The 24,796-nt window shown below is 57.0% G+C and overlaps 10 protein-coding genes across 10 annotated transcripts; 3 read left to right on the forward strand and 7 right to left on the reverse strand.

The window, feature by feature from the left end:
• Positions 1–42: 42 nt before the first annotated feature.
• FA10DRAFT_17196 (hypothetical protein) lies at positions 43–2,102 on the forward strand. Its single transcript, XM_025518222.1, has 3 exons — positions 43–243; positions 305–442; positions 897–2,102. Exons 1-3 carry the CDS (start codon positions 139–141, stop codon positions 1,953–1,955), a joined length of 1,302 nt encoding a protein of 433 aa, XP_025380441.1. The 5' UTR covers positions 43–138; the 3' UTR covers positions 1,956–2,102.
• Positions 2,022–5,888, reverse strand: FA10DRAFT_263918 (ClpP/crotonase). Its single transcript, XM_025520429.1, has 6 exons — positions 5,097–5,888; positions 4,823–5,032; positions 3,147–4,763; positions 2,844–3,093; positions 2,528–2,783; positions 2,022–2,456 (listed from the first exon to the last, which is right to left on the reverse strand). The coding sequence occupies exons 1-6, from the start codon at positions 5,852–5,854 to the stop codon at positions 2,080–2,082; spliced, it is 3,468 nt and encodes a 1,155-aa protein (XP_025380442.1). The 5' UTR covers positions 5,855–5,888; the 3' UTR covers positions 2,022–2,079.
• Positions 5,889–6,165: 277 nt separating this feature from the next.
• Positions 6,166–7,854, forward strand: FA10DRAFT_263919 (putative 4-aminobutyrate aminotransferase). Its single transcript, XM_025520430.1, has 2 exons — positions 6,166–7,512; positions 7,590–7,854. Exons 1-2 carry the CDS (start codon positions 6,230–6,232, stop codon positions 7,702–7,704), a joined length of 1,398 nt encoding a protein of 465 aa, XP_025380443.1. The 5' UTR covers positions 6,166–6,229; the 3' UTR covers positions 7,705–7,854.
• On the reverse strand, positions 7,675–8,923 carry FA10DRAFT_263920 (putative NIT2-nitrilase). Its single transcript, XM_025520431.1, has 4 exons — positions 8,374–8,923; positions 8,096–8,304; positions 7,931–8,027; positions 7,675–7,857 (listed from the first exon to the last, which is right to left on the reverse strand). Exons 1-4 carry the CDS (start codon positions 8,866–8,868, stop codon positions 7,774–7,776), a joined length of 885 nt encoding a protein of 294 aa, XP_025380444.1. The 5' UTR covers positions 8,869–8,923; the 3' UTR covers positions 7,675–7,773.
• A 62-nt stretch (positions 8,924–8,985) lies between these two features.
• On the forward strand, positions 8,986–12,013 carry FA10DRAFT_298655 (hypothetical protein). Its single transcript, XM_025524621.1, has 5 exons — positions 8,986–9,366; positions 9,439–9,471; positions 9,553–9,637; positions 9,706–10,480; positions 10,545–12,013. The coding sequence occupies exons 1-5, from the start codon at positions 9,241–9,243 to the stop codon at positions 11,932–11,934; spliced, it is 2,409 nt and encodes an 802-aa protein (XP_025380445.1). The 5' UTR covers positions 8,986–9,240; the 3' UTR covers positions 11,935–12,013.
• FA10DRAFT_298656 (hypothetical protein) lies at positions 11,831–13,214 on the reverse strand. Its single transcript, XM_025524622.1, has 4 exons — positions 13,070–13,214; positions 12,859–12,988; positions 12,102–12,788; positions 11,831–12,041 (listed from the first exon to the last, which is right to left on the reverse strand). Exons 1-4 carry the CDS (start codon positions 13,138–13,140, stop codon positions 11,994–11,996), a joined length of 936 nt encoding a protein of 311 aa, XP_025380446.1. The 5' UTR covers positions 13,141–13,214; the 3' UTR covers positions 11,831–11,993.
• A 133-nt stretch (positions 13,215–13,347) lies between these two features.
• On the reverse strand, positions 13,348–17,129 carry FA10DRAFT_263923 (DUF1630-domain-containing protein). The gene is made up of 2 exons (XM_025520432.1): positions 14,067–17,129; positions 13,348–14,013 (listed from the first exon to the last, which is right to left on the reverse strand). The coding sequence occupies exons 1-2, from the start codon at positions 16,999–17,001 to the stop codon at positions 13,460–13,462; spliced, it is 3,489 nt and encodes a 1,162-aa protein (XP_025380447.1). The 5' UTR covers positions 17,002–17,129; the 3' UTR covers positions 13,348–13,459.
• A 198-nt stretch (positions 17,130–17,327) lies between these two features.
• Positions 17,328–19,233, reverse strand: FA10DRAFT_263924 (ATP-dependent RNA helicase DBP5). The gene is made up of 8 exons (XM_025520433.1): positions 19,125–19,233; positions 18,831–19,032; positions 18,650–18,768; positions 18,324–18,591; positions 18,025–18,262; positions 17,711–17,969; positions 17,492–17,650; positions 17,328–17,458 (listed from the first exon to the last, which is right to left on the reverse strand). Exons 1-8 carry the CDS (start codon positions 19,201–19,203, stop codon positions 17,409–17,411), a joined length of 1,374 nt encoding a protein of 457 aa, XP_025380448.1. The 5' UTR covers positions 19,204–19,233; the 3' UTR covers positions 17,328–17,408.
• Positions 19,234–19,556: 323 nt separating this feature from the next.
• On the reverse strand, positions 19,557–21,805 carry FA10DRAFT_236646 (heat shock cognate 70). The gene is made up of 2 exons (XM_025519084.1): positions 21,728–21,805; positions 19,557–21,643 (listed from the first exon to the last, which is right to left on the reverse strand). Exon 2 carries the CDS (start codon positions 21,609–21,611, stop codon positions 19,680–19,682), a length of 1,932 nt encoding a protein of 643 aa, XP_025380449.1. The 5' UTR covers positions 21,612–21,643; positions 21,728–21,805; the 3' UTR covers positions 19,557–19,679.
• A 176-nt stretch (positions 21,806–21,981) lies between these two features.
• On the reverse strand, positions 21,982–24,783 carry FA10DRAFT_298660 (hypothetical protein). The gene is made up of 2 exons (XM_025524623.1): positions 24,635–24,783; positions 21,982–24,557 (listed from the first exon to the last, which is right to left on the reverse strand). Exon 2 carries the CDS (start codon positions 24,390–24,392, stop codon positions 22,098–22,100), a length of 2,295 nt encoding a protein of 764 aa, XP_025380450.1. The 5' UTR covers positions 24,393–24,557; positions 24,635–24,783; the 3' UTR covers positions 21,982–22,097.
• Between the last annotated feature and the right edge of the window lie 13 nt (positions 24,784–24,796).

Below are 24,796 nucleotides of genomic sequence, written 5' to 3' on the forward strand. Positions count from 1 at the left end.
ACACTTCAGACGCTCCTCGTCAATTTTCCTCCTTTCCAATCACCACAACTAACCATTCCGCGCTCCTCGATCACGACTTGTGCACTTGAATGAGACGGACGACGGGCGCCGACTCTGACACCATTGCAACGCTGGGTGATGTCGCCTTCTACATCTTCTGCGCGTGCGCACTCGGCGCTCACGTCGTCCTCGTCCGACGCCGCCTCCTCTCTCGCGGCCAAGATTGAGGCTTCCCTCAATGTGGTGAGACTCCACTCCTCTTTCGCAACGCCAACACATCCATGCTGAAACATCACGCGTGAAGCTTGCTTCGCACAAGGCTATGAGCGCAGCACGGCTCGAGGCATTGCGCGACCTTGAAGAAGAGTTTGTGCAGTGTGTCGTCCACAGCTCAGGGCCCTTTGCAGTCGCGAGGCAAAGAGGCGCAGGGCATGGAAACGTTGCGGGAACCGAGCAGAGTTCGAAAGACTGGCTCAGAAGAGAGTCTAGGGCTGACGAATGGTGGAGGTGTCAAAAGCAAGTAAGGACCTGTGGTGAGCTTTCGTCACTTTGCGAACCGAGGAGGACGGGAGAGTTACTTGATGCTGACGTACCGCATCTTTAGTGGCTCTTGGGCTACTGGCGCACGTCCGTGTTGTCTTTGGAGAGCTGGGTCGGGTGGGGCCGAGGGTGGAAGCGGAAGAAGGGTTGGCGCTGGAGATCATCGCTTGCTTCGCCATGCTCCAAGGCCTTGCATTGCAAGACGACGAGTCAAGGCATCTCTGCTCGCGCAACTGTGTTTTGGAGGTAGGTCTCTTCCCTTCGATACTCTAAGTGACTTCTAGAGAGATTGCTAACTAAGAGCTCCAAAGCTGTTGGTGGACATAATCGTTGGCTCGCTCCACTCGCACGGCGATGGAACAACAACAACATCAGCGGCTATCGGTCTGATCCCGCAGCATGCAGTCGACATGATTATCTGCATTATCGTCTCGACACCAAGCGCGCCAGCCCGCTTCGAGCTTTTGGGAGGTGACGCCGAAATTCGCCAGTTCCTTCAGTGTCGTAGAGCGAAGCTGGCTTCGGCTTCGGCAGACGAGGCCGAGACTTCGCTCTTGGAGAAATGTGAGGAGCTGCTCCTTGTTCACGATTTCGAATTGGAACGGCAAGAGCGTCGAACGGAGGAGCAGAGGGATTATACAGCACCTCCGTCCGATGTGCAGATAGCAGCCCAAACGACAACGAAGACTTCGATGGACCAGGTCAAACGGGTTCGAGGACGAGTCTCGGACTCATTTGAGCGGCTGAGAGCTTCAATGCTGGAGGCGAGCCCTTCACCTAGGCAGAGAGACGGAACGCCTTTGAGCGATGACTCCTTTAGGACGGCAAAAGAGTCTACGTCACCTGGCAAAAAGAGAGACGCAACGACGCCCCCAGAAAAGTTGATGAATGGGAGCTCGCCGCAGAGGACACAGTATCCGCACGCAGACACAGCTGAGCCGTTGCAGTCTACCGTTAGGCGAGCTACCAAGACTCGAGAACGAGAGGCGGGGCCGCGTGATCGGGCAAGAGACAAGAGACCAAGAGAGGAAAGATCGAGACTCGATCGACAGAGGACGACAGCTATAGATGGGACCACGCGAGCCACTTCCCCGATGCGCATTGATCGGGGGCAGAAGATCTCTCGGCAAGAGGAAGTCGGCACTGGCAGCAACAGCGGCATTGTCGTGCTGAGTGGCGATCTCAACGAAGCGTCAGCCTGCTTCCAGCGCGGCCGAAGACCTCTCGTTGTAATGGAAGAATTGCGCGACAACAGCGGTTTGAACACGCCTTCCCCGCAGTCACCGCTCAAGAAAATCATGGGCCCTTCGCCAGCCGTCAAAAGAGCCCAGGCCAGAAGTGTGAGCCCCGTCAAGAAGGAAGCTAGGCTGGAGGCAATCAGACGGAGACCAGAAAGCCCAACGAAGCGACAGTGAGCTATTTTACCTCCCCCCCTGCTCTTTGCAGCCTCTTTGCATACCACGTATATCCCTCCAAACATAAGATGCATCACGTTTTGTTGTCATAGATCATTGCTACCCACTAATTGGACGTCCTCATCTACAACTTCGGACCATGCAAGTGGCCTTCGCTGTCTCTCTTCCACTTCGGAACTCTACCTCTAGCGGTGCTCAATCCTCGGCACAGGAAGTCTCTCGTCTCTCCAGGGTCAATGACCGTATCGATCTCGCCGAGGCTGGCCACGTTCTCGGCCTTGCCACGCTCATACATCATGTCGACCATGCCTCTGAAGCTGGCTTCTCGTTCCTTCTCATCTTCGATCGACGCAAGCTCCTTGCGCATTGCGAGCCGGACGGCTCCCTCAATGCCCATCCCGGCGAACTCGGCCGTGGGCCACGAAGCACTGACAAAATTGTACAGCGTGGAGCCACCCAGCATCGCTTGCGCACCCAAGCCGTACGCCTTTCGGATGGTGACTGTTTTCCCAAATGACGTGCTTGCTTGTAAGCGGTGACCGAAGTCGTGAGAGGGGGAAAGAAAGACTCACCGGCAAAGACGCGCCCGCCTTCCTCTCCAAATCTGGCCATCGCCTCGAAGAACTCGGCAAAGATCCTCAAGCCACCCTCGCGCTCGTGGGTGGGTCCCACCATGAAGCCTGGCGAGTCGCACAAGACAACCAAGTGCATCGACTGCGTACGGTCGAGTAGCCTGATGAGACGTATGGCCTTGAGAGCGCTCGAGGCGTCTATTGCACCACCCAAGGGTGAGAGGACAGAAGAGGCGAGAATACCGACTGGCTGACCCTGGCGAAGCGCAAATAAGAGTGAACACTATAGTCTCACCAAAAGCTGGGTGATAATTACCTGCAAACGCATCAAGCCTGTCACGACGCTTTTTCCCCAGCCTGCACCCAGCTCGACGAAGGAGTCATCATCGGCGATGACCTCTATGATGCGTCGCACGTCATACGCCCGTACACGGCTGCGCGGCATAATCGTCCGGAGCCTTTTGGGCTCGTTCGTGTATTCGTACTTTGCGAGTGGACCTTGGAAGTAGCCAATGAGCATTTTGGCCATCGAGGCACCTTCAACCTCAGTCGGAACGATCACATCGCTGCTCGGCAACGTCAGCAAGTGTGCGATTACAGAGGCGAGGCCAAGACTCACTATCCTCCATTCTCGGTATGAGTACGCAGTGGGCCAACTTCTTCGGGCTTGAAGACGCCAAGCCCGCCACCTTCGATCATTGCCGGTCCTCCCATCCCCGTTGAAGTGTGCACCCTCTTCTCTGCGTCCCTCTTTCCTCCCTCGGTCGCCACCACGATGTCGCATGTCCCCAAGAGAGCCGCATTGCCAGCAAATGTGTACCCATTGGCCAGCCCCACGGATGGGTAGCCTCTGGATCGGATCGTTGCCATCAAGGCAAAGCTTGGCGTGTCCATACCAGCCACTTTTATATTACTTAGATCCATGTCGCCCGGCCTGCCTCCACCGCCTTCGGCGTAGAGAATCAGGGGCGCAGGGTTGTCGAGGACAGATTTAAAGATGCGGTCGAGCTTGAGATGATGAAAGTGGCCCTGCGTGCCGGCCAGAACGAGGTAGTCGTAGATGACGATGGCGCACCTTGCCGGCGAGGGAGCTGCGGAATGCGAAAAGTTCAGGCGATTGACAGTCGCCCAACCTATGACAACGCCATCACCGCTCGTATTAGAGAGGAGACGCTCTTCGGACATGCGGCTGCGCTGCGCTGCCAATGCAAAGTCGCCGTACTCGATAAAGCTGCCTTCATCCACAAGGAGGTCCAAATTTTCGCGGGCTGTCAAGAAACCAGCCTCTTTGCGTCTCTTGACAAAAGAGGCTCTCGCTTGGTCCTGCAACAGCTTTTTACGCTCCAGCACTGCTTTGAGGTCGTCACGGAGTTCGTCGAAGCTTTCTTCCTCTTCCGCATCCTTGGATTGTGAAGTTGACGCTGAGTCCTCTTGAGGCTCAAAAAAGAAAAGCGGCTCGCCTGACTGAACCGAAGAGCCCTTCTGCGAGACAAGTCGGGTGATGCGACCAGGTGAGTGGGCTCGAACGACGTGTTCCATCTTCATGCTCTCGACGATCGCCACCTCTTGCCCCTCTTCGACCACATCGCCCTCCTTGACCGGCAGGTCGGCAATGATGCCAGCCATGGGCATCTCAAGCGCTTCCTGGCCTGGCGGCGCAGAAAGGCTTGATTGCTTTTCTTGCTTAGTGGTATCTGATGCTGATGGTGAAGGAGACGATGGTGACGACTTGAAGGTCTCGGAGTTGTCGTGCAATTCATTGAACTTTTCCTCGACGAACCGCGTGTGCACGTTAGTATTGTCCACGACAGATGGATGACTGATCAGTGCAGCCAGAAAGGCTTTATTTGTCTCGATACCCGTCAGGCTGAAGCCGGCCAATGACCTTTGTGCCAGATTGACGGCCGATTGATAGCTGGGCGCCGTGACAATGACTTTGGCAAGGAGGGAGTCGAAGGCAGGATCGGCCTTGTAGCCAGCGGCGGTCGCAGCAGTGTCTACTCGGACACCCGGCCCCGTAGGCGGCATGAAAGTCTTCAATTGGCCGCCAGTGGCGACGACACGACCATCGGGCAGGAACTCCTCGCTGTTGATCCGGATTTGAATCGACGTCAGGCGAGGTCGCTGCTTCGATCGATCGAGGATTGACATTGATGAATCGATCTCTGGCAGCATCTTCCCCAGAGCGATCTGGAGTTGGACCGCGACGAGGTCGACACCCGTGATCTGCTCGGTACTTCATTCGAATATCTCAGCTTTCGACTCTGCAACGACAAGCCTGTGAGGTGTGCTCACATAGTGTGCTCCACTTGGATCCGAGGGTTGGCTTCCATGAAGAAATGCTCATGCGTCGTAGGAAGATAGAGAAACTCAAAGGTACCCAAGTTTTTGTATCTGCCCTCCTTTGCCATCTTGAGTGCCGAGCTGATGACCGACTTGGCCGCGGCCTCATCTAGAGTAGGAGAAGGAGCGATCTCGACGAGCTTCTGGTGCCTCCTCTGCAGGCTGGCGATTGAGAGAGGAGTCAGCGTGCTGAGAGAAGACAGACTGCTAGTTCGAAGGGACGAACCTGCACTCTCGTTCCCACAAGTGCGTAACATTGCCTGATCCATCACCGACAATCTGCACCTCGATGTGCCTTGCCTGCTCGAGGTACCTCTCCGCATATACTCTGCCGTCGCTAAAGGCCGTCTGTGCCTCTCTCTGACAAGATTGATACGCGCCTCTGGCGCCCTCAACTCCCACTGTTGCAAGATCAACAACCTGCATGCCCCTACCGCCTCCTCCGGAAAGGGCCTTGATGATGATCTTGTCTCGTTGGCCGACTGATCTCGCAAATGCCTCTACGTCGGCCAGGGAAGCCTCCTCTCCTTGCGTGCCCGGAAGGATAGGCACACCACATTGTCGCGCAAGCTGTCTTGCGCTGACCTTGTCTCCAAAGAGGGCTAGCTGGTCCGACGGTGGGCCGACCCAGACGAGGCCGGCACTCTCGACAGCTTTGGCAAAGTGGACCGACTCGGAGAGAAAGCCATATCCCGGAGCGATGCCCCATGCGCCATTCTTCTTCGCCAGCGAGATAATCGCCTCATCATCGAGATAGGCGCGAGGACCTATGCCGGGTAGGAGGAGCCGCTGCTCGGGCGGCACGGCAAGGACGTGAGCCGCATCAACCTCGGACTGCGTGTAGATTGACAGGGGCTTGAAGCGCACCGCTGCATCGGGAAGGGGAAATTGCGCCGCGGAGGCCTGGATTCGGAGGGCGCTTTCGCCCCGATTGGCAATAAGCAGGCCCAGCTCTCGGCCCTCTGCTGTGAGCGCATGGGACATTGTTGTCAGACGACAAGACGCTTCTAGGAACAGGCGACGGCTCAATCGTTTCTCCTTGCTCACCATCTATGCAGCGCGACATTTCCCGCTCGCTTGTTCGCTTGGTCGCTTGAGCCGGCGGAGAGCAACACACAGCGCGGGGAAGATGTCAAATTTCCTCCCTCTTCCAGCGCTAACAGGGGATATCTAAGCGCAGAGGAGCCGCGGCTATCGGCCCAGGAAGACAAAAGTAATTTTGTAGGAAAAAAAGTCAAAAGGTGGCGGCGACTCACTCCCTCGCTCGATCAGGTATTTCTTATCCCTTCCCTGCCCTACCCTCTCTCTCTCTCACTCTCTCTCTCTCTCACTCACTCAAACAAGGGAAACAGCATAGCGATGAACGGCAGCGCAACGATGAGCACGGCCGACTTTGGCACCAAGCATGTCGCAAGGGGCATCGGCCGGCTAACGCCCTTTGTCCTGGCCCGTGGCGAAGGCTCGTACGTCTATGACGAAGAGGACAACAAGATGCTCGACCTCACCACGGGTATCGGTGTCGTCAACCTCGGCCACTGCCACCCTGCGGTGACTAAGGCGGCCCAGGAGCAGGTCGGCAAGATGGTCCACGCCCAGGTCAACATTGGCTTCAACAAGGCCTACGTCGACTTTGTCCGCGCCCTCCTGCCCAAGCTTCCCGATCCCTCCCTCGACACCGTCTTTCTGTGGAACAGCGGCGGAGAGGCCGTCGAGGCGTCGATCAAGCTCGCCCGCATGGCGACCAAGAAGCAGAACGTCATCGTCATGCAGGGATCGTACCACGGGCGGACCTTTGGCACCATGTCGCTCACGCGATCAAAGACGGTGTACATGGAGGGCTTTGGTCCCCTCATGTCTGGTGTCTACACGACGGCCTTCCCCTACTACTCGCAGCTCGGCCTCCCCGCCGACACACCCGAGGAGACACTTGTTGCCTCGTCGTTGCACCAGCTCAACCTTGTTCTGGCCCAGCAGTCGGCTCCCAAGGACACGGCGGCCATCCTCATCGAGACAGTCGTGGGCGAGGGCGGCTACGTGCCTGCGCCACCTGCTTTCCTCCACGGCCTGCGCTCCATCTGCGACAAGCACGGCATCCTCCTCATCTGTGACGAGGTCCAGTCCGGGTGCGGCCGCACGGGCAAGATGTGGGCCGTCGAGCACAGCGGTGTTCGGCCCGATGTCCTCATCTTTGCAAAGGGCATCGCAAACGGCTTTCCCCTCAGCGGCATCGCCAGCAGAAAGGAGCTCATGGACCTGCAGCCGCCGGGCAGCATGGGTGGTACCTACTCGGGCAATGCCGTCGCGTGCGCAGCGGCCAGCGCCGTTCTCAAGACGTTTGACGAGGAGCGCATCCTCGACAATGTCGCAAAGAGGCACGAGCAGCTCGTCGGCTTCCTCAAGTCGATTCAGAAGTCGGGCACAAAGGCCGGCAACCTGATTCAGGACATCCGTGGCCAAGGCCTGATGATTGGTCTCCAGTTTGTCCACCCAAAGACGAAGGCAGCCATCACTGTCAATGCCGGCTCCCAGAATGCGACAGTGGCCGAGGACCCGTGGCTGTACGGGCCTGGCGCCGAGCAGATTGCGCCAAAGGTCGTCCAGGGCTGCATCAAGCGAGGCATGCTCCTTCTCAGCACGAGCTGGTGAGTCCTGCTTCTGTATTCTCCTTGTTTCTTTTTGTGGTCCTTTGGCTGACGTCCCTCTACCCCTCTTCATCCAGCTTCGATGTCATTCGCTTCATCCCAGCGCTCAACATCACTGAAAAGGAGCTTGACGAGGCCTGCCGCATCTTCAAGGAGGCCCTCGAAGAAGTGGCCCAAACCATCGGTGCATAGAGCAGCAAGACAACGAAGACGTGTGTATGCGTGTGTGTAATAATAGTAGCATCAAAGCGGGCCGTGAGCCTATGGAATTCGAGGGTACAGGTCCGTCCGTCTCTGGTCCCAGAGCGGCATCTCTCTCCGGACATTCTCCAACGAGTCCAGATCCTGTTTGCGATGTTTGCGCATATCAGGCAAGTTTGAACAAAAGGGATGGGGCGGAGGAGCATGATGAACTCACGATGTCTGCGAGGCAGAAGGTGGGCTTGTATGGCTGCATGTCGCTCGTCTGTGCCACGACAGAGCCATAGGGGTCCACGATCATGGCATGTCCCCATCTGTCCGATTGATCACCATTAGCACTTTGCTTTCTGTTTGCCAAATGTTCCATCTGAGCTGCACTCACGACACGCGCGCAGTTCCTGCATGAGCGCCAACCTGGGCAGCGGCGAGGACCCAAGACTGCGTCTCGATGGCGCGCGCCCGCAGAAGGACCTCCCAATGCGCGGCGCCGGTCCGCACCGTGAAAGCCGAGGGGTACGTGATGACGTGGGCGCCCCTTGCGCGGAGTGCCAGCGCTGGCTCGGCGAAGCGCAAGTCGTAGCAAGTCAAGAGCTTGCCGCCGCCGTAAGAAGTCAGCATTCGCGGCGAGAAGAGGAGCGAGAAAGCAGCGGTCAAACTCACCCCTACGTTTCCTAGTGGTGTGTTGATGGGGTCAAGGAGCTCCTCGCCAGGAACGGTGGTATTGCTCTCGAGAATGGTGAGGCCGCCCTTGATGTCGACGTCGAACAGGTGCGTCTTTCTGTACCGTGCCCGCACCTCGCCGCGCTCATCGACGAGCAGCTGGGTATTGTAGCACCTCTCCTGGCCCTTGCCATTTGCGGTGCTGGAGGGGGAGGAGGAGGAGGATCCGCCCGAAGGATCTTCATGGATGCCCACAGAGACCCAGATGCCCGCGCTTTTCGCTGCGTCGCGGATACCCTGGACAAAGTCTCTTGCTTCGGCGGAGCGCGTGAGGGCGGCCACCGAGGCGGCGGGGGCAATGAAGTCGGTCGCCTCGGGCAGGAAAATGGCCTTGGCGCCCGCCGACGAGGCCCGCCGGATCAGCGAGATGCACGTCGACAGATTCTCGGCGATGAGGCCGCTTGATGTGAGCTGGGCCACCGCGGCGAGCGTCATTGCAGTTCTTCTCCCTTGTGGCCGTTGATAATAATTGCCCCCGTGGGCGGTGGAGGAAGAGCGAGAATAAAATAGCCTTTAGCCGTCCAAGCGTATGTATGCGCCTGTGCTCCTTCGCTTTTTTCGCGATCCCTGCATACACAAACAAGCACGCACACCTTCCTCTACTGCCAAGCTGCTACACGCGCGCATCCATCCATCCATCCATCCATCCAAGAGGCAGTCGCACGCCTGACCCTCGGTTTCATGACGAGATAGTGTAGAGCAAGGACGCTGGGGTGAATAGGGCGCACGATAACCATCGCGAGGTACGAGGAGAAGCCACGGGGCCAGCCATCGACCGAGCCGGGAACGCGGCCCACGGACTAGACGATGGCGACGACGGCGTCCGTCTACAATGCCTCGCGCACCACCCGGCAGGTGCTCAAGCGGCACCGAAAGGAGGCGCCCAGCCTCGTGCTGCACCTCTTTACCAACAACTTCCGCTTCGAGAAACAGGTCAGTGTGTTCCTCTTGTCACTCTGCGAGATTTGAGCAAGTGCTGACGAAGCATCGTCCTGCGCGCGCTAGAACGTCACATTCTCGTGTGATGGCCCAATGAAGGTGAGGAGGCCGCTCTTTGTTCCGATGTTGTATGCTGTATATATTTGGGTGCAGAGCTGACACAAGCGGGGCACGGCACAGCATCTCCTCGGCTTCATTCGTGATCAGAAGGTGCCGGCCGACCTGACGGACCTCTTTGACGAGGCCAATGTGCCCTTCTTTGAAGGTGAGCAAATCTTGCCGTTTTTGCGTCAGTGTTTGCGAACGCACTGGACTGATCGAATGGGTGTTCAGGCTGTCTCATCATCGAGATCCACGACCACCGGCCACCTTCGTCGTCTTCGGCGTCCCCGCTGCCTGCTTCACACCTTGCGAAGATCTCAAAGGGTTCAGGAAGCCAGCAAGATGGTGCTAAAGGGCGAGTTGGGGATCGCAACAACGGCGACGATGACGATGACCCCAGCGCAGGCCCCTCTCGCTCACTCAGTCGGAGCCTTGGCGGCAACTATGGCTACTTTCAACGCACTGGCAACCGCGCCTCTGGCAATGCAGATGGGTCTGCAGACGGGCGAGCATCGCCAAATGTCTATCGTGTCGTCCTCTATCCCACACCCGAGACACTCTGGTCCGATCTGCGGCAGCTGAATCAAGGCCAGGGCCACAGGCTGTGGTCCGACGACGAGGCCCTCGAGATCGAATCAAGGATCCTCTCTTTGACTTCACCACCACTCTGCCTCACGCCCGACGTTCAGGCAAGTCGGATGGCCAATCTTACGCTGAGTGCCACGGCGCTTCCATCTGCCTACAACCCGTCCTCTTCGGCCTCGTCGGGCCCGCCGCTGCCGTACCACCGCCATCAACAGCAGGCGCAGACGGCATCGACTCGAAAGAGGGGCATCAACAGCATCGAGATGGAAGCCGACGAGGCCAACCGGAAAAAGAGGGACAAAATCATGCGTCTCATGGAGTACGGCGGCGATCGTTCGGCCGCCATTGGCAGAACAAAGGATGGAGCAAGTGCAGCTGCTGCCAGTGCTGTGGCCGGCACTGGTGGAGGATTTGCCCCAACGTAAGTAGCAAGCAGGCTGCCTCTTGGAGAGCGTGAGACTGAGAGCTGACAGGACCGTGCACAGATTTGGTCGCATCGCATTTATTCAACGCTGGAAGGCCGCCAAGGACAACGAGGCCAGACGATCCGTCGATGGAGGCGGTCGCCTGCCCGATGCATCTGCAGGAGCAGGAGATGGCGGCGAGAAAAAGGCAGCGACAAAGAAAAAGAAGAAGAGCAAATCCGCTTCTGCAGCGGCAGCGGCAGACGATGACGAAGAGGAGCAAGTACCGCCCAGCCCGTCACCGGCAGCTCAACCGACGACGAAGAAAAAGAACAAGAAGAAGCGTGAAAAGGAGGAGCGAGAGGCAGCCGAGAGGGAGGCTCAGGCAGCAGCAGCTGCCGCTGCGGCAAAAGTCAAGGAAGAGCAAGAAGCTGCAGCAGCTTCTACGGGCAAAAAGGGCAAGAACAAGAGCAAAAAGAAGCAAAAGCAGGAGGAGGAGGCTGCCGCTGCTGCTCAACAGGCGCAGGCCGCCGCTGCCGCTGCCGCTGCCGCTGCCGCCGCGGAAGCAAACGGGGACAGCTCGGTCACTGCGAGTGGCAAGAAGAAATCCAAGAAGCAGCAGTCGGCCACTCCCAATCCGCCAACCCAGGGTAATGCTGCGGCCGCCGCGGCCGCGGCCGCTGCCGCTGCTGCTGGAAGCGCATCCAAGTCAAAGACCGTCAAGAAGAAGAACAGTCTCGCCTCCATGACAATGTCCTCGAGCCCGGTTGCCAACTCTCAATCGCAGCAACAGCAGCAACAGCAGCAACAGCAACAGCAGCCGCAGCAAATGCCAGACGCAAGCAACAACAGTCAGCTTCAGCAGCAATTGCAACAACACCTCCAACAGCACATGCTCCAGCAGCAGCAACAGCTGCACCAACAGCAGCAGCAAGGCGGGATGCACTCGATGGGAGCAGGAGCTGGCGGGCTGCCCAACTCCATGTTCCCGGTCGGCTACCCTCTGCAGCAACAACCAGGGCAGCAAATGTCGTCACCAGGACTGCTAGGCGGCGGCAGTCCTGCTATGCCATTCTTTGGCAACAATGCTACCGGAGGAACGGGTGGCACGACCGGCAACAACGGAGTCTTTGGAGCGCCGCCGCAGCAGATGACGCAACAGCAGCTTCAGCAGCAGCAGGCCATTCAAAGAGCCATGCAACAAGTCCAGGCGCACCAAGCGGCGCAACAGCAACAGGCGGGGCAAGGCCAAGGGCAAAATTTCCTGATGAATGGCATGCAGCAGCACCTGCAGGCGTTGGCGGCGCTCCAACAACAGCAACAACAACAACAGCAACAGCAACATCGTCACCAGCAACAACCATCTCATGATCAGCAAGGCCAAGGTGGGCAAGGAGGACAGACGAACAATGACTTGCCCGTCGGAGTGGGCCTGGCCAATCTTCCACCGAATTGGGGCGGCCTTCAGTAGATTGTTAGTCGATGAAGAAGTTGTACTGGTACAGAGTGAAATAAGCTATTCAGATCCGCTCAGTCGTCATTTAACGAGGCGGCAAAATCTGCCAAAAAGCGATTGAACTGGCAGGACCCTTGTTCAGTTTCCAGACCTTTGAGAAGACGACAGAAGAGCAATGTTACCTTGGGAGGCTTTGACGCGGGCTCCTCTTCCCCTCTTTCCTCATCACCCTCGTCTTTCTCGTTCTCGCTGCCTTCACCGACGTCTGCCAAGCTTTTTCTCGCTCCACCCCTCGTCCTTGCCCTCTCCGTCTTCCCTGCCCGTTGAATCTCTTCCATTTCCTTCTCCCATTCCCTTTTATCCCTGGCAATCTTACACTTTTCCTTTGTTGGCCTTCCCTCGATCCCGAGTTCCTCCTGCAGTATCCCTTGCAGGATGCTTATTTGCTTCTTGTACACCTTGGCCTCTTCGCTCGCTGAGGAGGAAGGGGGAGGATCGCTACAGTTGGCATCGGCAAAGATCTTCTTGTAGGGTTTTCGCAGTCCCGCAAGAAAGATGTACGATTTCAGACGTTTGACTTTGTCGCTCTCCTTTCCCGCCGGTGTCACTGAGGCCGACTTCTTTCGCGACGAGGGCGAAGAGCTCTTGCGTGCCTTTTTCTTGGGGGCAGGTCCTTCATCGCTGTCTTCCATGGACGAAAAGTCAGACAAGTGCTGCGCCTGCTGCTCGTCGTCATCGTCGTTCATCTCTTCCTCTTCCACTTCTTTTACTTTGCTCGCCTTTTTCGGCTTCGGGCGATCGCCCTTGATCCGTTTCTCCTGGGTAGCTTCATTCGCTCTGCCGGCATCCTCCAGGCTCTCCCTTTCTTTCTGCCACCCCCAACCACCATACCATTAGCCCTCGATTAGCCATATTGCTGCCAGAGAGGGAAGCACTCACGACTGCCCTCGTGATTACATCCTTGACCAATTGCTTGATCCTCTCATCCTCTTCGAGTCTCCTCTTCTCCTCCGTCCCCAGTCCATAACGCTCCACCACAGAGTCTTTGAGTACCCGGCGCGAAAGAGATCTGGGGAGATATTGCATGGCCGCGACTCGTCAGGACGGAGCGCAAATCATGCTGAAAGGCGCAAGAGGGGCAACGACTCACGCGAGGTCCGAAGCCTTGTGGATCTTCTTCGTCAGGTACGCGGTGAGCTCGGCATCCGTAGGAAACGTCATTGTTCCTTGCCCGCCTCCCCAGTCTTCCCCAAGGCACGGGTAGCAGGGAAGAAAGGAACAACAGAATGAGCTGCAGCCAATTTCCACGGAGTTGATCTCAAAACGCGCGCGCGCCAAGACGCGTAGGAGACCCTCACGCTCGTCGAGAAAAGCTCGGGTGGGACTCGCCTTCGACAAACACACTGCAGATTTCAGAAGGCTTCGGTTCTGGACGATTCTCACTTGAAGTTTGCATTGAAGCGACTGTAAGATGCCACTGATGAGAAAAACAACAAAATGAAGGGATGAAGAAGACAGAAAGGTATCATAGGGAGCAGGATCAGTCGTCCTGCCGGACAGCCGGCTTGTTGTTCGATGAGGAGGAAGACGAGGAGGACGTTGGACCGGCATGAGCCGATGGTAAGGGGCTAGACGACGAAGCTGCTGTTGCGGCTGCCGCCTCCGTCTTGAGCTGCAGCGTGTTGCGCAGGTCCTCTGGCAGAGTCTTGACGAGCTTGTCGAGCTGTTCAATCAATTTGGCCCTCTTGGCTAGCAAGTTCCTTTCCCCTGACACGAGCGTCCCGCTCCCCTTGCCAAGAGTCGCCGTGGACGAGTTAGACTTGCTCAATGTATGCTTTGCGTCGCGTGATTGAGTCGCCACCTTGTCTGTCCTCCACCGGCTTCCTGGACCTGGTTCTGGCGGGATAGTAAGTCTAAGATCGACGAGTCGAATCTCTTCGACAAGTCTCGAGTAGAGGTCGATCGTCTCAATCTCGCCCTTCGTCTTTGCAAACGACGTCACATCGCCCTGTTCCAATGCGGCAATCTTCCTCCTCCATTGCTCCTCTTCTGCCTGGCAAATATGGTCGCGGAGCCAGAGGCTGAAGTTGGGACCTGTAAAAGGCTGTCAGCGACAAGAAATCAATCATTGCTAGAAAAGCACTCACACTGGATGAAATCGAGGTAAAGGCTCTGCCTGACGGAAGAACCGGTCGGCAGGTTGCGACTCTTCATTGGGAGCGGCGTTCCATGCGCCTTAAGGCTTGCCAGAAATGCTGTCGTGCTAAAGGGCTTGATCTTTGGCGTCTCTGTTGGGCTACTCAGGTCGAAGTCGGCTGGTATCAGAGAGGAAACGTATCGATTCAAGGGCGCCAGAAACCTTTCGGTCAAATCGGAAAAGTACCGTCGCAGCATAGCATTTGCTGCTACGTCGTCTGTCCTCTTCTCTGCCATCTCCGTCAGACGACGGAGCAAAGGTCGGTCCTTGCTGATGCGCCTTCGTCGCTTTGATGTGAAGCCGGCTACGTGCTCGGGACCACCGCCACCCGCCGAATTACCACCTGCGATACCGCCGCCACCTGCAGGCGCAGCGATGCCCCCTTTCTTGCCAGCCGAAGACATGGAGTGATGGTGGCCGAAATGCTGGCTTTGGCCTTTGCGTACCTGCGTTCTCCCCACTCTCAGGACATGTGGCCAGTGCGAGCATGCCATGAGCATATGCGGATTTGTGACACCCAGGATGGTACCAGCGGCCGGCTTGTTGCGTGTGATGAGTGTCTTGAAGTCAAAGTCGTGGATGGTGAAGAACGGCCGCCAATCACCAGCAAAGGGGATCGGCCGGATGAGGTCGAGTAGCTGCCAGACGGCTTCCGAGCAAGTACTAGGGTCGGGCCCAACGACAAGAATCGGCTCTGCGAGAAGCATGCACTCCCAAAGTACCCACAGATCCCCCAGCGCCTCGCGAAACGTCTCAACGAGCGGTGTCGACGGGATCGAGGCGACGATAGGATCGTCATTACTGAGCGAGGATGAGTCGAGCCTCGAAGCAGAAGCTCGCCTACTGCTGCCGCGAGCGATGAGGAAGCTATTGGGTCTGCCGGCAGCGCTCGTCGAGGGAGGTAGCTTAGACTCGGCCGCATTGCTCGTTTGCGGCTGACTGCCATAGGGCAGGGCCACGGTGATGAACGCACCGAGCAGAGGCAAGCGCAAAGTCGCTCCAGGTTCGGGCGAGGGCCATTGGCGGACGTCATTGCAAAAGGCCTCCAGCATGGGCATGCCGTGCTCAAAGTATAACGGGCCAAGGCGCGAGACGATCTGAGAGAAAAAAGCGACGTAAGGGAGATGGGTAAGGATAACGACGGACTTCTGGAAGTAGCCTCTCCTGATGCTCGGATCCCGCTTCTGTCTGAAGAAGCAGTACCCGTATATGTAGTTGCTGCTCTGACTGCTGCTCCGTTTCGCGCCAACTGCAACCGTCAAGGGAACGGCATCGTCTTGTGTTGGCTGGCTCGACGCATATGCTGTTTGCTTCTCCCCCTCCACCGAGCTATTCGAGGTGGCGCCGAGACTGTTTTGCCGCTCGGTCGCAAAACCTTTCGAAGGCAGGGGGGAGGAGCTCCTCGACGATGCAGCTGAAGATCGCGCCTGGCCGGACGACGCCTCCCTCAGCCCCGAGCTCCTCCAAAGCCTGTGGTGCGCTCCTCCACTTTGTTCACTGGGCATCTTCTTTGTCGAGACCGAGTCCAATGGAACCGTCTTTGTTTTGGGGCTTGTCTCCTCGGGAGATATGGGTATGCTGGGTGGGGGCATTGTTGCACTCGACGATGTTGAAGAGGACGACTGTGCCGCTTCGACTGGATCCAATGGCACCTCTCTCACTCGCCATGAAAAGACACAAGAGCCATTGTCGAAGATGGACGTGTCGGGGAACGAAGAGAAAGCGATGTTGTCCCTCTCCTCTCTGCTGATACCTAGGCTCGGATAGAGAAACTCTAGTTCAGGGCCTCTCTCCAGGTCGAAGGTGACGCAGCCAACGCTGAGGACCCAACGCTGGAGGGCCGCCTCGTCCGAGAGCGGGGCCGTGACTGCCTCCAAAAGTGTTGAGGTCTGAGCTTTGGACGTCGAAGGGGAAGGGGGTTCATCATCGGCGATGCCCAGTGCGGAAAAAGGCTGCATCAGAGGAATGGGCGAGTCTGGGCCTCCCTGGGTGTTCGGCGCACCTGGCCGTCGCGTCTTGTTGGTCAGCGACGTCCTTCCCCCTTGTCCCGGCGATGAAGAAGCAGCTTCAGTTCCAAGAGAGGACGTCGAAGCCTGTCGAGAGCGTGGCAAGGCTGCAGATAGCTGCACGGGGCTGCTTCCACCCATGCCCATCGAGGGCATCGCCATCGTCGATGCAGCGGAGAAAGCCGCTAGATCGCCTCCACCATTGCTGTCGTGTCTCGCCTGCTCGCCCAATTCCCTCTCCTTGGAGAGAGCGGAGGCTGATCGAGGCGAAAGAGGTGGCCCGCCCTCAGTGCCCGCCGCTGGCCGCTCTGACGGCGGCCCCGCCAGCTCCTCGCGAAGCTTTGTCAGCTTCGTCGTGCTTGATTTTCTTCTCTTGCCCTTCGACTTGGAGTTGCGCGTCCCGGTCACCTCGGTCTCTCCTTGCGGAACTTCTTCTTTAGACTTGCCCTTTGACAGCATCTGAGGTGCGGACTTCTCATTGCTTGCAGGCGCTGCGACCGACTGCGAAACGACGGACTCGTCACCTCTTGAAGAGGCCTCCTTGCCCTCGTCGGCAGCCGAAAAGTAAGCCGAGGATGAGATGCTCGACAGACTCTCTCTGCCTGCTGAGTGGACCCCTTCCACGGCCTTGCTACGTCTCATCATCGCCGCTCGTCCCTCATCAGCCCTGGGCAACGTTGGAGTCAGCGCGGAGGCGCCGCCATCGTCAAACGCCGCCGATGCCGAAGACGAAGAAAATCCTTGGAGGCCAAGGTCTCCGCTGTTTTCCTCGTCCTCTTGCTCGTCGGTTTTGCGACTCTTGCCGACGCTATTGCTGGTGCTGCTGTTGCCCGCATCAGCGCCCGCACCTCGTCCTCCATCCGAGGTTGTCCCGTGCATGGTTCTAAAGCTCGTCACGCCCTGGTCACTTTCTCTCCATCCCCGCCCTTGCTCGTCTTGTTGAGCTCAGAGAAGAGAATCGAGCCGGTTTTCTTTGTCCGCTTCAGCGAATAAAGACGAGAGAGATGGGAGTGATGTAGAGAGAAAGGACAAAGTGGACGTGGCTACGGGTTGAACAACCAGTCAATCTTCGCACCTGTGACCGCCTCGTCTGTGTGTCCATAATGTCCACTATTCGAAATGCACGTGGGACATTTCCTATATTTCTGTCAATTCCACTCTCTAGACAAGGACTACCCAAGGACGATGAAAGAGTTTGTTTGAGACTCTGCCAGCGATGGAAGAAGTAGAAGGGGGAGCGTACAGGGCTGTCCCACTGGTATTCAGTGCCGTACTGAGGTGCTTCCTCAGGCTTTGAGCGCTGCCGAGATAAACACGTCTTTTTTCAGCCCGTTGACTCTCGAATTGAGCGAGGGAGAGCGGCACTCACAGTCCTTGATGATCTTTTCCATCTCTTCAAAGTCTGTCGTGGGCACGCGGGTGATGGAGCACTGGAGCTTCTTCTCAATCTGGTTCATGAGTTGCCATGATGCCTGGTCGTGGACAAAGTTGATCGAGATACCCTTGCGGCCGAATCGACCCGTTCGACCTGTTCCATAGGGACACGAGGTCAGCATTGCAAAGTCAACAATATACAAGTGCTGCTCACCAATTCGGTGCAGATAGGTCTCCGCATCTGCCTGGTTGTCGCCACTCAAGGGCATGTCGTAATTGATGACGCAAGTGACTTGCAGGATGTCGATTCCGCGAGCGATGACATTCGTCGAGATGAGGACTTTGGACTTGCCATCTCGGAAGGCGTCAATAGTCCGGTCACGCTCGGCTGTGTCAAGTTTGCCATGCAGCGAATCAACCTTGTGGCCCTCCTTCGTCATTTTCTCGGCTATTCGATCCGCAGTCTCTCGTTTCTGTTAAGTGGGGTGGTAAGCCCTTGCAAAGCCAACAGTTAGAAATCCAACTTACCGCGCAGAAGATGATGCTCTGGCCGATTGTGAGCAGGTTGTAGAGCTCGACAAGTACCTCATACTTGTGGTCTTCGCTCTCGCAATCCATGTAGAACTGCTTGATCAGGTCGACGTTGAGCTCCTCTTGTTTAAGTCGGATCTCGTTCGCGGTCGGTGCAATCCGGGCAGCATAGTCTCGAACGTTGTCGGGGAAGGTGGCTGAGAAAAGCACGAGCTGACACGTCTTTGGCATTGTGCTAGTTTTTACGCCCGTGAGTGTCCGTAAAAACAGCTTTGTTAACAACAGAAGCCACTCACTTCTTCACACGAATGCTTTGTTCGCCCAAGCTTTGCTGGTCGAGCATGTTGTCGGCTTCGTCGAGCACGAAGACCTTCATGTTGGACGTGTCGATGGAGCGAGACTTAATCAGGTCAAATGTCTTTCCCGGAGTGCCCACGATGAGGTGAGCGTCAACCTTTTCGCCGCGCTTGACGGCGTCGGGGATGGCGTAGCACGTTTTGACCTTTGTGAACTTGCCCATCGTCGTGACAACGTCCATAATTTGACGAGCGAGCTCACGAGAGGCTAGCGTGGCAAGTCAGCAAGCAGACTGCTTCACCAGCTAGGCTTGTTGTGGACTCACGAGCCAGAGCAATAGCTTGAGGTTTCTGGAGGTCGAAATCGATACGTGAAAGCATCGTGAGGACAAAGGCGGCAGTCTTTCCGGTACCCGATTGCGATTGTCCGATCATGTTGCGAGGCCTATCTCTCGAGGTTTATCAGTTTCCCCTTTTTGCTCGAAGGGGAATAAAAGGAAAACTCACGGGTTCTGGAGCAAGAGCGGCAAGGCTCGCTCCTGAATCTTGGAAGGCTTCTGGTACTTCATCGCGTAGATGCCCTTGAGAAGGTCTTCATGCAGCCCCAGATCTTCGAAGCTCGTTGCGCTGTACAATGGCGAATTTGGGTCTGCCTGTTGGTCGGCAAGCGTGACCTTGACCTCATAACTTGACTCTCGGAGATCGGAGCCTGACCAAGGAAGTCTCCGTGTTAGTGGTCCTTGCTCCTGCACATACACACGAGAGCGCGCAGCCTCCCTCTTCCAACAACATCCAACTCACTCCCTGCCTTCTCCTTATCGTCTTTCTCTTCGACCTTTTCAGCCGCGGCGCCATTCTCCGCCCCATTCTTGCTCATCATGCTGTTGATTCTCTGCGTGACCGCATCGAGGTCTTTGGCAGGCGAGTCGCTGCTCATGGTGTCGCGAAGAAAGCGTCGGAGAGGGAAAGGAGACGGAGATGGGGAGAAGTTCTTCAGGATTAGTGTTGGAAAGAGCTCTAAAAATTGCGTTCTCTCCGACACGTGGAAATACACGAGCTCCACTTCATGGTCGGAGAACAGCCATCAGGTGCATAGGAGCGAATGCACACGACAGTCTCTGGGGTCCTTCACACAAGCTTTCGGGGTAGCACAAATCTCATGCTTTCTGTCATTTCTCAACTTTCAGGTGTAGAATGTATGCATTCGTCTCGGCATCTCAAGAAAAGAACGATCTGATGATTGACACTAAAGAAAGGCTGTGAGATACAAGATATGTAGAAGTAAAAGGAGACCGAAATGTCTTGTCGGTGTATGAAATCTCTATTTTTGTTTCCTTTTGGAGGGGAGCGAACTGTTTAGTCGACCTCCTCGACGCTGGGGCCGTCGTCGCCGCCAGCACCGGGCGCAGCGCCGGGCGCACCGCCGGGCATGCCACCAGGGGCACCGCCAGCCGCACCGTAAGCCTTCTGCATGATCGGGTTCGCAATGCCCTCGAGCTCCTTCTGGTGCTCCTCGTACTCCTCCTTGCTGGCCTCCTGGCTGGCATCGAGCCAGCTGATGGTGTCGGTGATGGCCTTGTCGAGCTTCTCCTTGTCGCCAGCCTCGAGCTTAGAAGCGAACTGCTCCTCGTTGAGGCTGTTTCGGAGGTTGTATGCGTACGACTCGAGTCCGTTCTTGGCCTGGATGCGCGACGTCGCCGCCTCGTCCTCAGCCTTGTACTTCTCAGCCTCGGACACCATGCGCTCAATGTCCTCCTTGCTCAGTCGGCCCTTGTCGTTGGTGATGGTGATCTTCTCCGACTTGCCCGATGTCTTGTCAGCGGCGTTGACGGAAAGAATCGAGTTGGCGTCGAGGTCGAAAGTGACCTCGATCTGGGGAACACCACGAGGAGCCGGGGGGATTCCCGAGAGCTCGAATTTTCCGAGGAGGTTGTTGTCCTTTGTGCGTGCGCGCTCACCCTCGTAGACCTGGATCAAGACACCAGGCTGGTTGTCCGCGTAGGTCGAGAAGATCTCCGACTTCTTCGTGGGGACAGTCGTGTTCCTCTTGATGAGAGCCGTGAAGACGCCACCGGCCGTCTCGATACCCATGGAAAGCGGTGCAACATCGAGAAGAAGCAGGTCCTGCGTCTTCTCCGAAGTGTCACCCGAGAGAATGGCGGCCTGGACGGCAGCACCGTAAGCAACAGCCTCGTCGGGGTTGATGCTCTTGTTGGGCTCCCGGCCGTTGAAGAAGTCACGGAGGAGCTTCTGAACACGGGGAATACGAGTGGAACCGCCGACAAGGACAATCTCGTGGACGGATCCCTTGTCGATCTTGGAGTCACGGAGGACCTTCTCAACGGGCTCGATGGTGTGCGAGAAGAGGTCACCGCACAGCTCCTCGAAACGTGCACGGGTGATGCTGGTGTAGAAGTCGATGCCCTCGAAGAGCGAGTCGATCTCGATCGATGTCTGGGCGGCCGACGACAGAGTTCGCTTTGCTCGCTCGCAAGCAGTGCGGAGACGACGGAGAGCACGGGCGTTGGAGGTGAGGTCCTTCTTGTTCTTGCGCTTGAACTCCTGGACGAAGTGGTTGACGAGGCGGTTGTCGAAGTCCTCACCACCGAGGTGAGTGTCACCTGCGGTGGCCTTGACCTCGAAGATGCCCTCCTCAATCGTCAGGAGCGAAACGTCGAAAGTACCTCCACCAAGGTCGAAGATGAGAACGTTCTTCTCGCCCTCGCCCTTCTTGTCGAGGCCGTATGCGATGGCAGCGGCGGTGGGCTCGTTAATGATTCGCATGACGTTCATGCCCGAGATGATACCAGCGTCCTTGGTCGCTTGCCTCTGCGAGTCGTTGAAGTATGCGGGCACGGTGACGACAGCGTCCTTGACGTTGCCACCAAGGTAAGCCTCGGCGGTCTCCCTCATCTTGAGGAGAACCATCGAGGAGATTTCCTCAGGAGTGAAAGTCTTCTGCTCGCCCTTGTACTCGACTTGGATCTGGGGCTTTCCAGCCTGGCTGACGACCTTGAAGGGCCAGTGCTTCATGTCCGACTGCACCTCCTGGTCGTCAAACTTGCGGCCGATCAATCGCTTGGCGTCGAAGACGGTGTTGTGAGGGTTCATGGCAACCTGGTTCTTGGCGGCATCACCGATGAGTCGCTCCGTGTCGGTGAAGGCGACGTATGATGGCGTGGTACGGTTACCCTGGTCGTTGGCAATAACCTCGACACGGTCATTTTGCCAGACGGCGACGCACGAGTACGTGGTACCGAGGTCGATACCAACAGCTTTGGCGGCCATTATGTGGTTTGTTTGTATGGGGGAAAAGGGTTCTGCGTGGCGGCAATGGTGATGACGAGGAGTGAGTATACGTGCTATTCCTCCAACGGGGGAAGAATGAGTATGGTTGTGCTCACCTGTGGCTTGTTCAGAGAGGTTTGGCAATGCCTGAGAGTTGCTTGTCTAGTCGTAACGCGGTGGTAGAGGATATGAACTCTGATGTGGTTGAGAGGGAAGCTCGGTGCGGCCTTCGACGCTCTTAAAAACTTCCTTGGTCTTCTCCACCAACGGCGCCCAAGCGAGAGGAAGCCGTTTCGTTTTGCTTACATAATCTTCCATCCTCTCAAAAATGTTCTCTGAGCTTCTTTTCGGACAGATTACATAAGCTGCTAGCGTGGTCTCGAAGCTTGTCGATGATTGTATTTCGGCCTCGAAGGTGCTAGCAAATTTTCAGATGTTACAGAAATACAATGAACGGTGTCGAGAGAGGAGTGGGGGTATCTATCATCAGTCATTTTCTTGTTTTACGGTGCTCGCTCTCTTGGACTTTGCATTGGCCTTGTCGATGTCGGCGGCCAGCGCGCCCTCGAATTCTTTTCTCTTTCGTGAACTTGACGCAGCTGGAGAGCCAGTCTGGTCAGGCGTGTTTGTTCCAGATCGGCTTGAACTCCGTTCCTCTTTCAAGTGTGCAGGTGTGGCGCTTTCGCCTAGGGCTGTCGTGTTGGGGCTAAATGCGTACGACGGTTCCCCTTCATGGCCAGGTGAAGCACCGGGCGTCATGGCAGAGTCACCGCCTGAGCTAGCCGGGTTGAGAAACTCGTGAAGCAATGAGTCCATGTCCAGACCGGCATCGACGGGGTTGCTATCTGTGCCTGTCGAGTAAGGTACATAGGGTACGTTGTTATGCTGCTGGTTGTTATTGCTCCAATTTTCGACACCAACGCCAGGATTGGTCCCTGGTTGAATGCGAAGTCCTTCCACGAGCGTGTTGAGAGCGTTTTGCACCATCGCTGCGTCTTGTGTTGTACCCGTGAGGTTCTGGTCATTCTTCTGCACCGACTTGCCAAGCTCAGCCACTGGCGGGGTCGTGACGGTCTTCTGTCCGTTTGATTCAGCTGCCGCGCTCCATGGGTAGGTGAAGCGGCCTCCTTCGTCTCGGGTGGCGCCCGTGTCAAAGTAATCGTGCCCGCCGCTCCCATCACCCACACCCCCAAGGACACTCTGCAGGGTCTGCAGTGTTTGTGGGTCCAGCTTGAAGCTTCCACCACCTGGTGTTGAGGCGGCTTTCGCTTGGTCATTGGGAGAACTTGAACTGGCAGGTTGCTGCTGACCAAAGAGGTTGGCCAGCCAGGTGCTACCTTCCCCAGAAGACAGCGCATTCAGGATCTGGGCACCGGCCTGCTGCGAGATTCTTCTGCCCCCGCCAGGCGTAGCAGTGACTTCAGAAGAGATGTTAGGCAGGTCGTTGGAAGTCGGCCGAGGTGGCGAAGAGTTGAGGCTGGCGAAGCGCTGCGTTGGAGAGCCGTCACGCGGCGAATTGGAGCTGGAGCGTGCCTCAGAAAAGCGGTTGCTAGGCGTGAGCTCCTCGATGCTGGCATCGCCCTCCATGGGCAGCTCCAGCTCTGCGATCTGGTCTTCGTCATCTGCGTGGTTGCCGTCGCTGTGTCCAGCGGAGTTGGTAGAGTCGCCGATAAGGAGGCGTCGGTTCTTGGCAGTGGGGCGTACTACAACTCTGCGTCTGCCGTCGTTGCTTTGACCCGGTCCACCTTCGTTGCCTCTACGTTCGCCGCCTCCCAGCCCTCCAACATCTTGCGCACCAAACACGCCGGCAAGGAACCGAAGCATTTTGTTGATTGTATCCTCCTGTTTCTTGCTTCTCGCCCGTTGCTCGGCAGCTTCCCGGTACAGCTCGGCATTGCTGGAATGAAGGTGTCTGATGTTGTCGTTGATCCCCTGTTGGGCAGCCTGTATCGCCTGTATCGCATTCCACACCGAGGCAAGCTGGATGGCTCCTGCCTCGCTCGAGTTTCCCTTCGTGAGCGCCAGCTCATTCCCCTCATCCTCTCTCCCTTTCCCCTTTGTCGACAGGGCTGCCTCCTCGTCAGCCTTGGCTCCTTTCTTGCGCTGCATGTACGCCAAAAGCTCCGGCTTGTCACGCTGAAAGTATTCGTTCTTGAACTCCCACAGCTCGCTTTCCTGACTTGCATCGGACCGCAGCGCGCCCTGCTGCAGGTGTGGCACCTTGTGGAAGCCATACATATTGAGCTGACGCACGAAAGAGGAAAAGCGGTTGTGTTTAAAGAACCGCGGGAGTACCTCGTCGCCGAAGCGGACGTGGTTGGGCACCAAGAAGGAGTCACCATCGGGCGACCACCGGATAAGGTTGTTGGTTGCGGGATCGTCGACCATGCTTCGAAGCTTATTGAGGAAAGGATTGTTCTTTGTAAGATGCGCAGTCGAAGAAGCAGCATTGTTGGTCGAGCCGGTGGCCACGGGAGTCGCAGAGGAGTTGGCTTGTTGGTGGCTAGATGACGACGGCGGTGACGAGGAACCCGATTCTGGTTGCGGCCGAGGCCGTGCGTCTAGTTGGGAGGCCGAGACAAAGGGGACTGCGGCCCCACCACCACTTGAGAGCTCCCACGGCGCCGGAGACATCGCGCTGTTAACGGTGCCACTGCCGCTGTTGAGGTTGGCCAATCGGTGGATGTAGGGTGCCATTGCGAGTGCACTTGGATCCGCGGTGGAGGACCCTGCCACGTTGGATGCTGGAGGTGGTCCATCACCGCCTGTCGGCGCACTCATTCTCGAAAGCCGAAATCTCTGCTGGGCGTCCTCCCTTCCTCGTCCTCTGCAACTTTTGCTTCTGCGATCGGCGTGGATTCAAATTTGACTACGGTGCCACTCCGACAAGCCGTCTCCGACCACTCGCTGCACTCCGACCACTTGTTGTGGTGCCTTTCTATGATGCTGTTGGAGGTTCATGAGAATGAACGGTGGAGTTGAGTGAGCTGGCTGCATCATGGCACACACCCATACATACACACCCTTTGGCTCTATGAGATGACTCAGAGGTAGAGTCTTGCAGCAGTGCGTGCTCGTGCTTGTTGACGCACGGGCGACTCGTGAAGTCCGCCTTGCTGATGCTGGAGAGCTGAGCGATCTCAACCTCCATCCACACTTGCTCGGTCCGGCGACATGCATCTCGC

This window comes from Acaromyces ingoldii (assembly GCF_003144295.1).
Source record: "Acaromyces ingoldii strain MCA 4198 unplaced genomic scaffold FA10scaffold_1, whole genome shotgun sequence".
In the NCBI taxonomy this organism is placed as follows: Eukaryota; Fungi; Basidiomycota; class Exobasidiomycetes; order Exobasidiales; family Cryptobasidiaceae; genus Acaromyces; species Acaromyces ingoldii.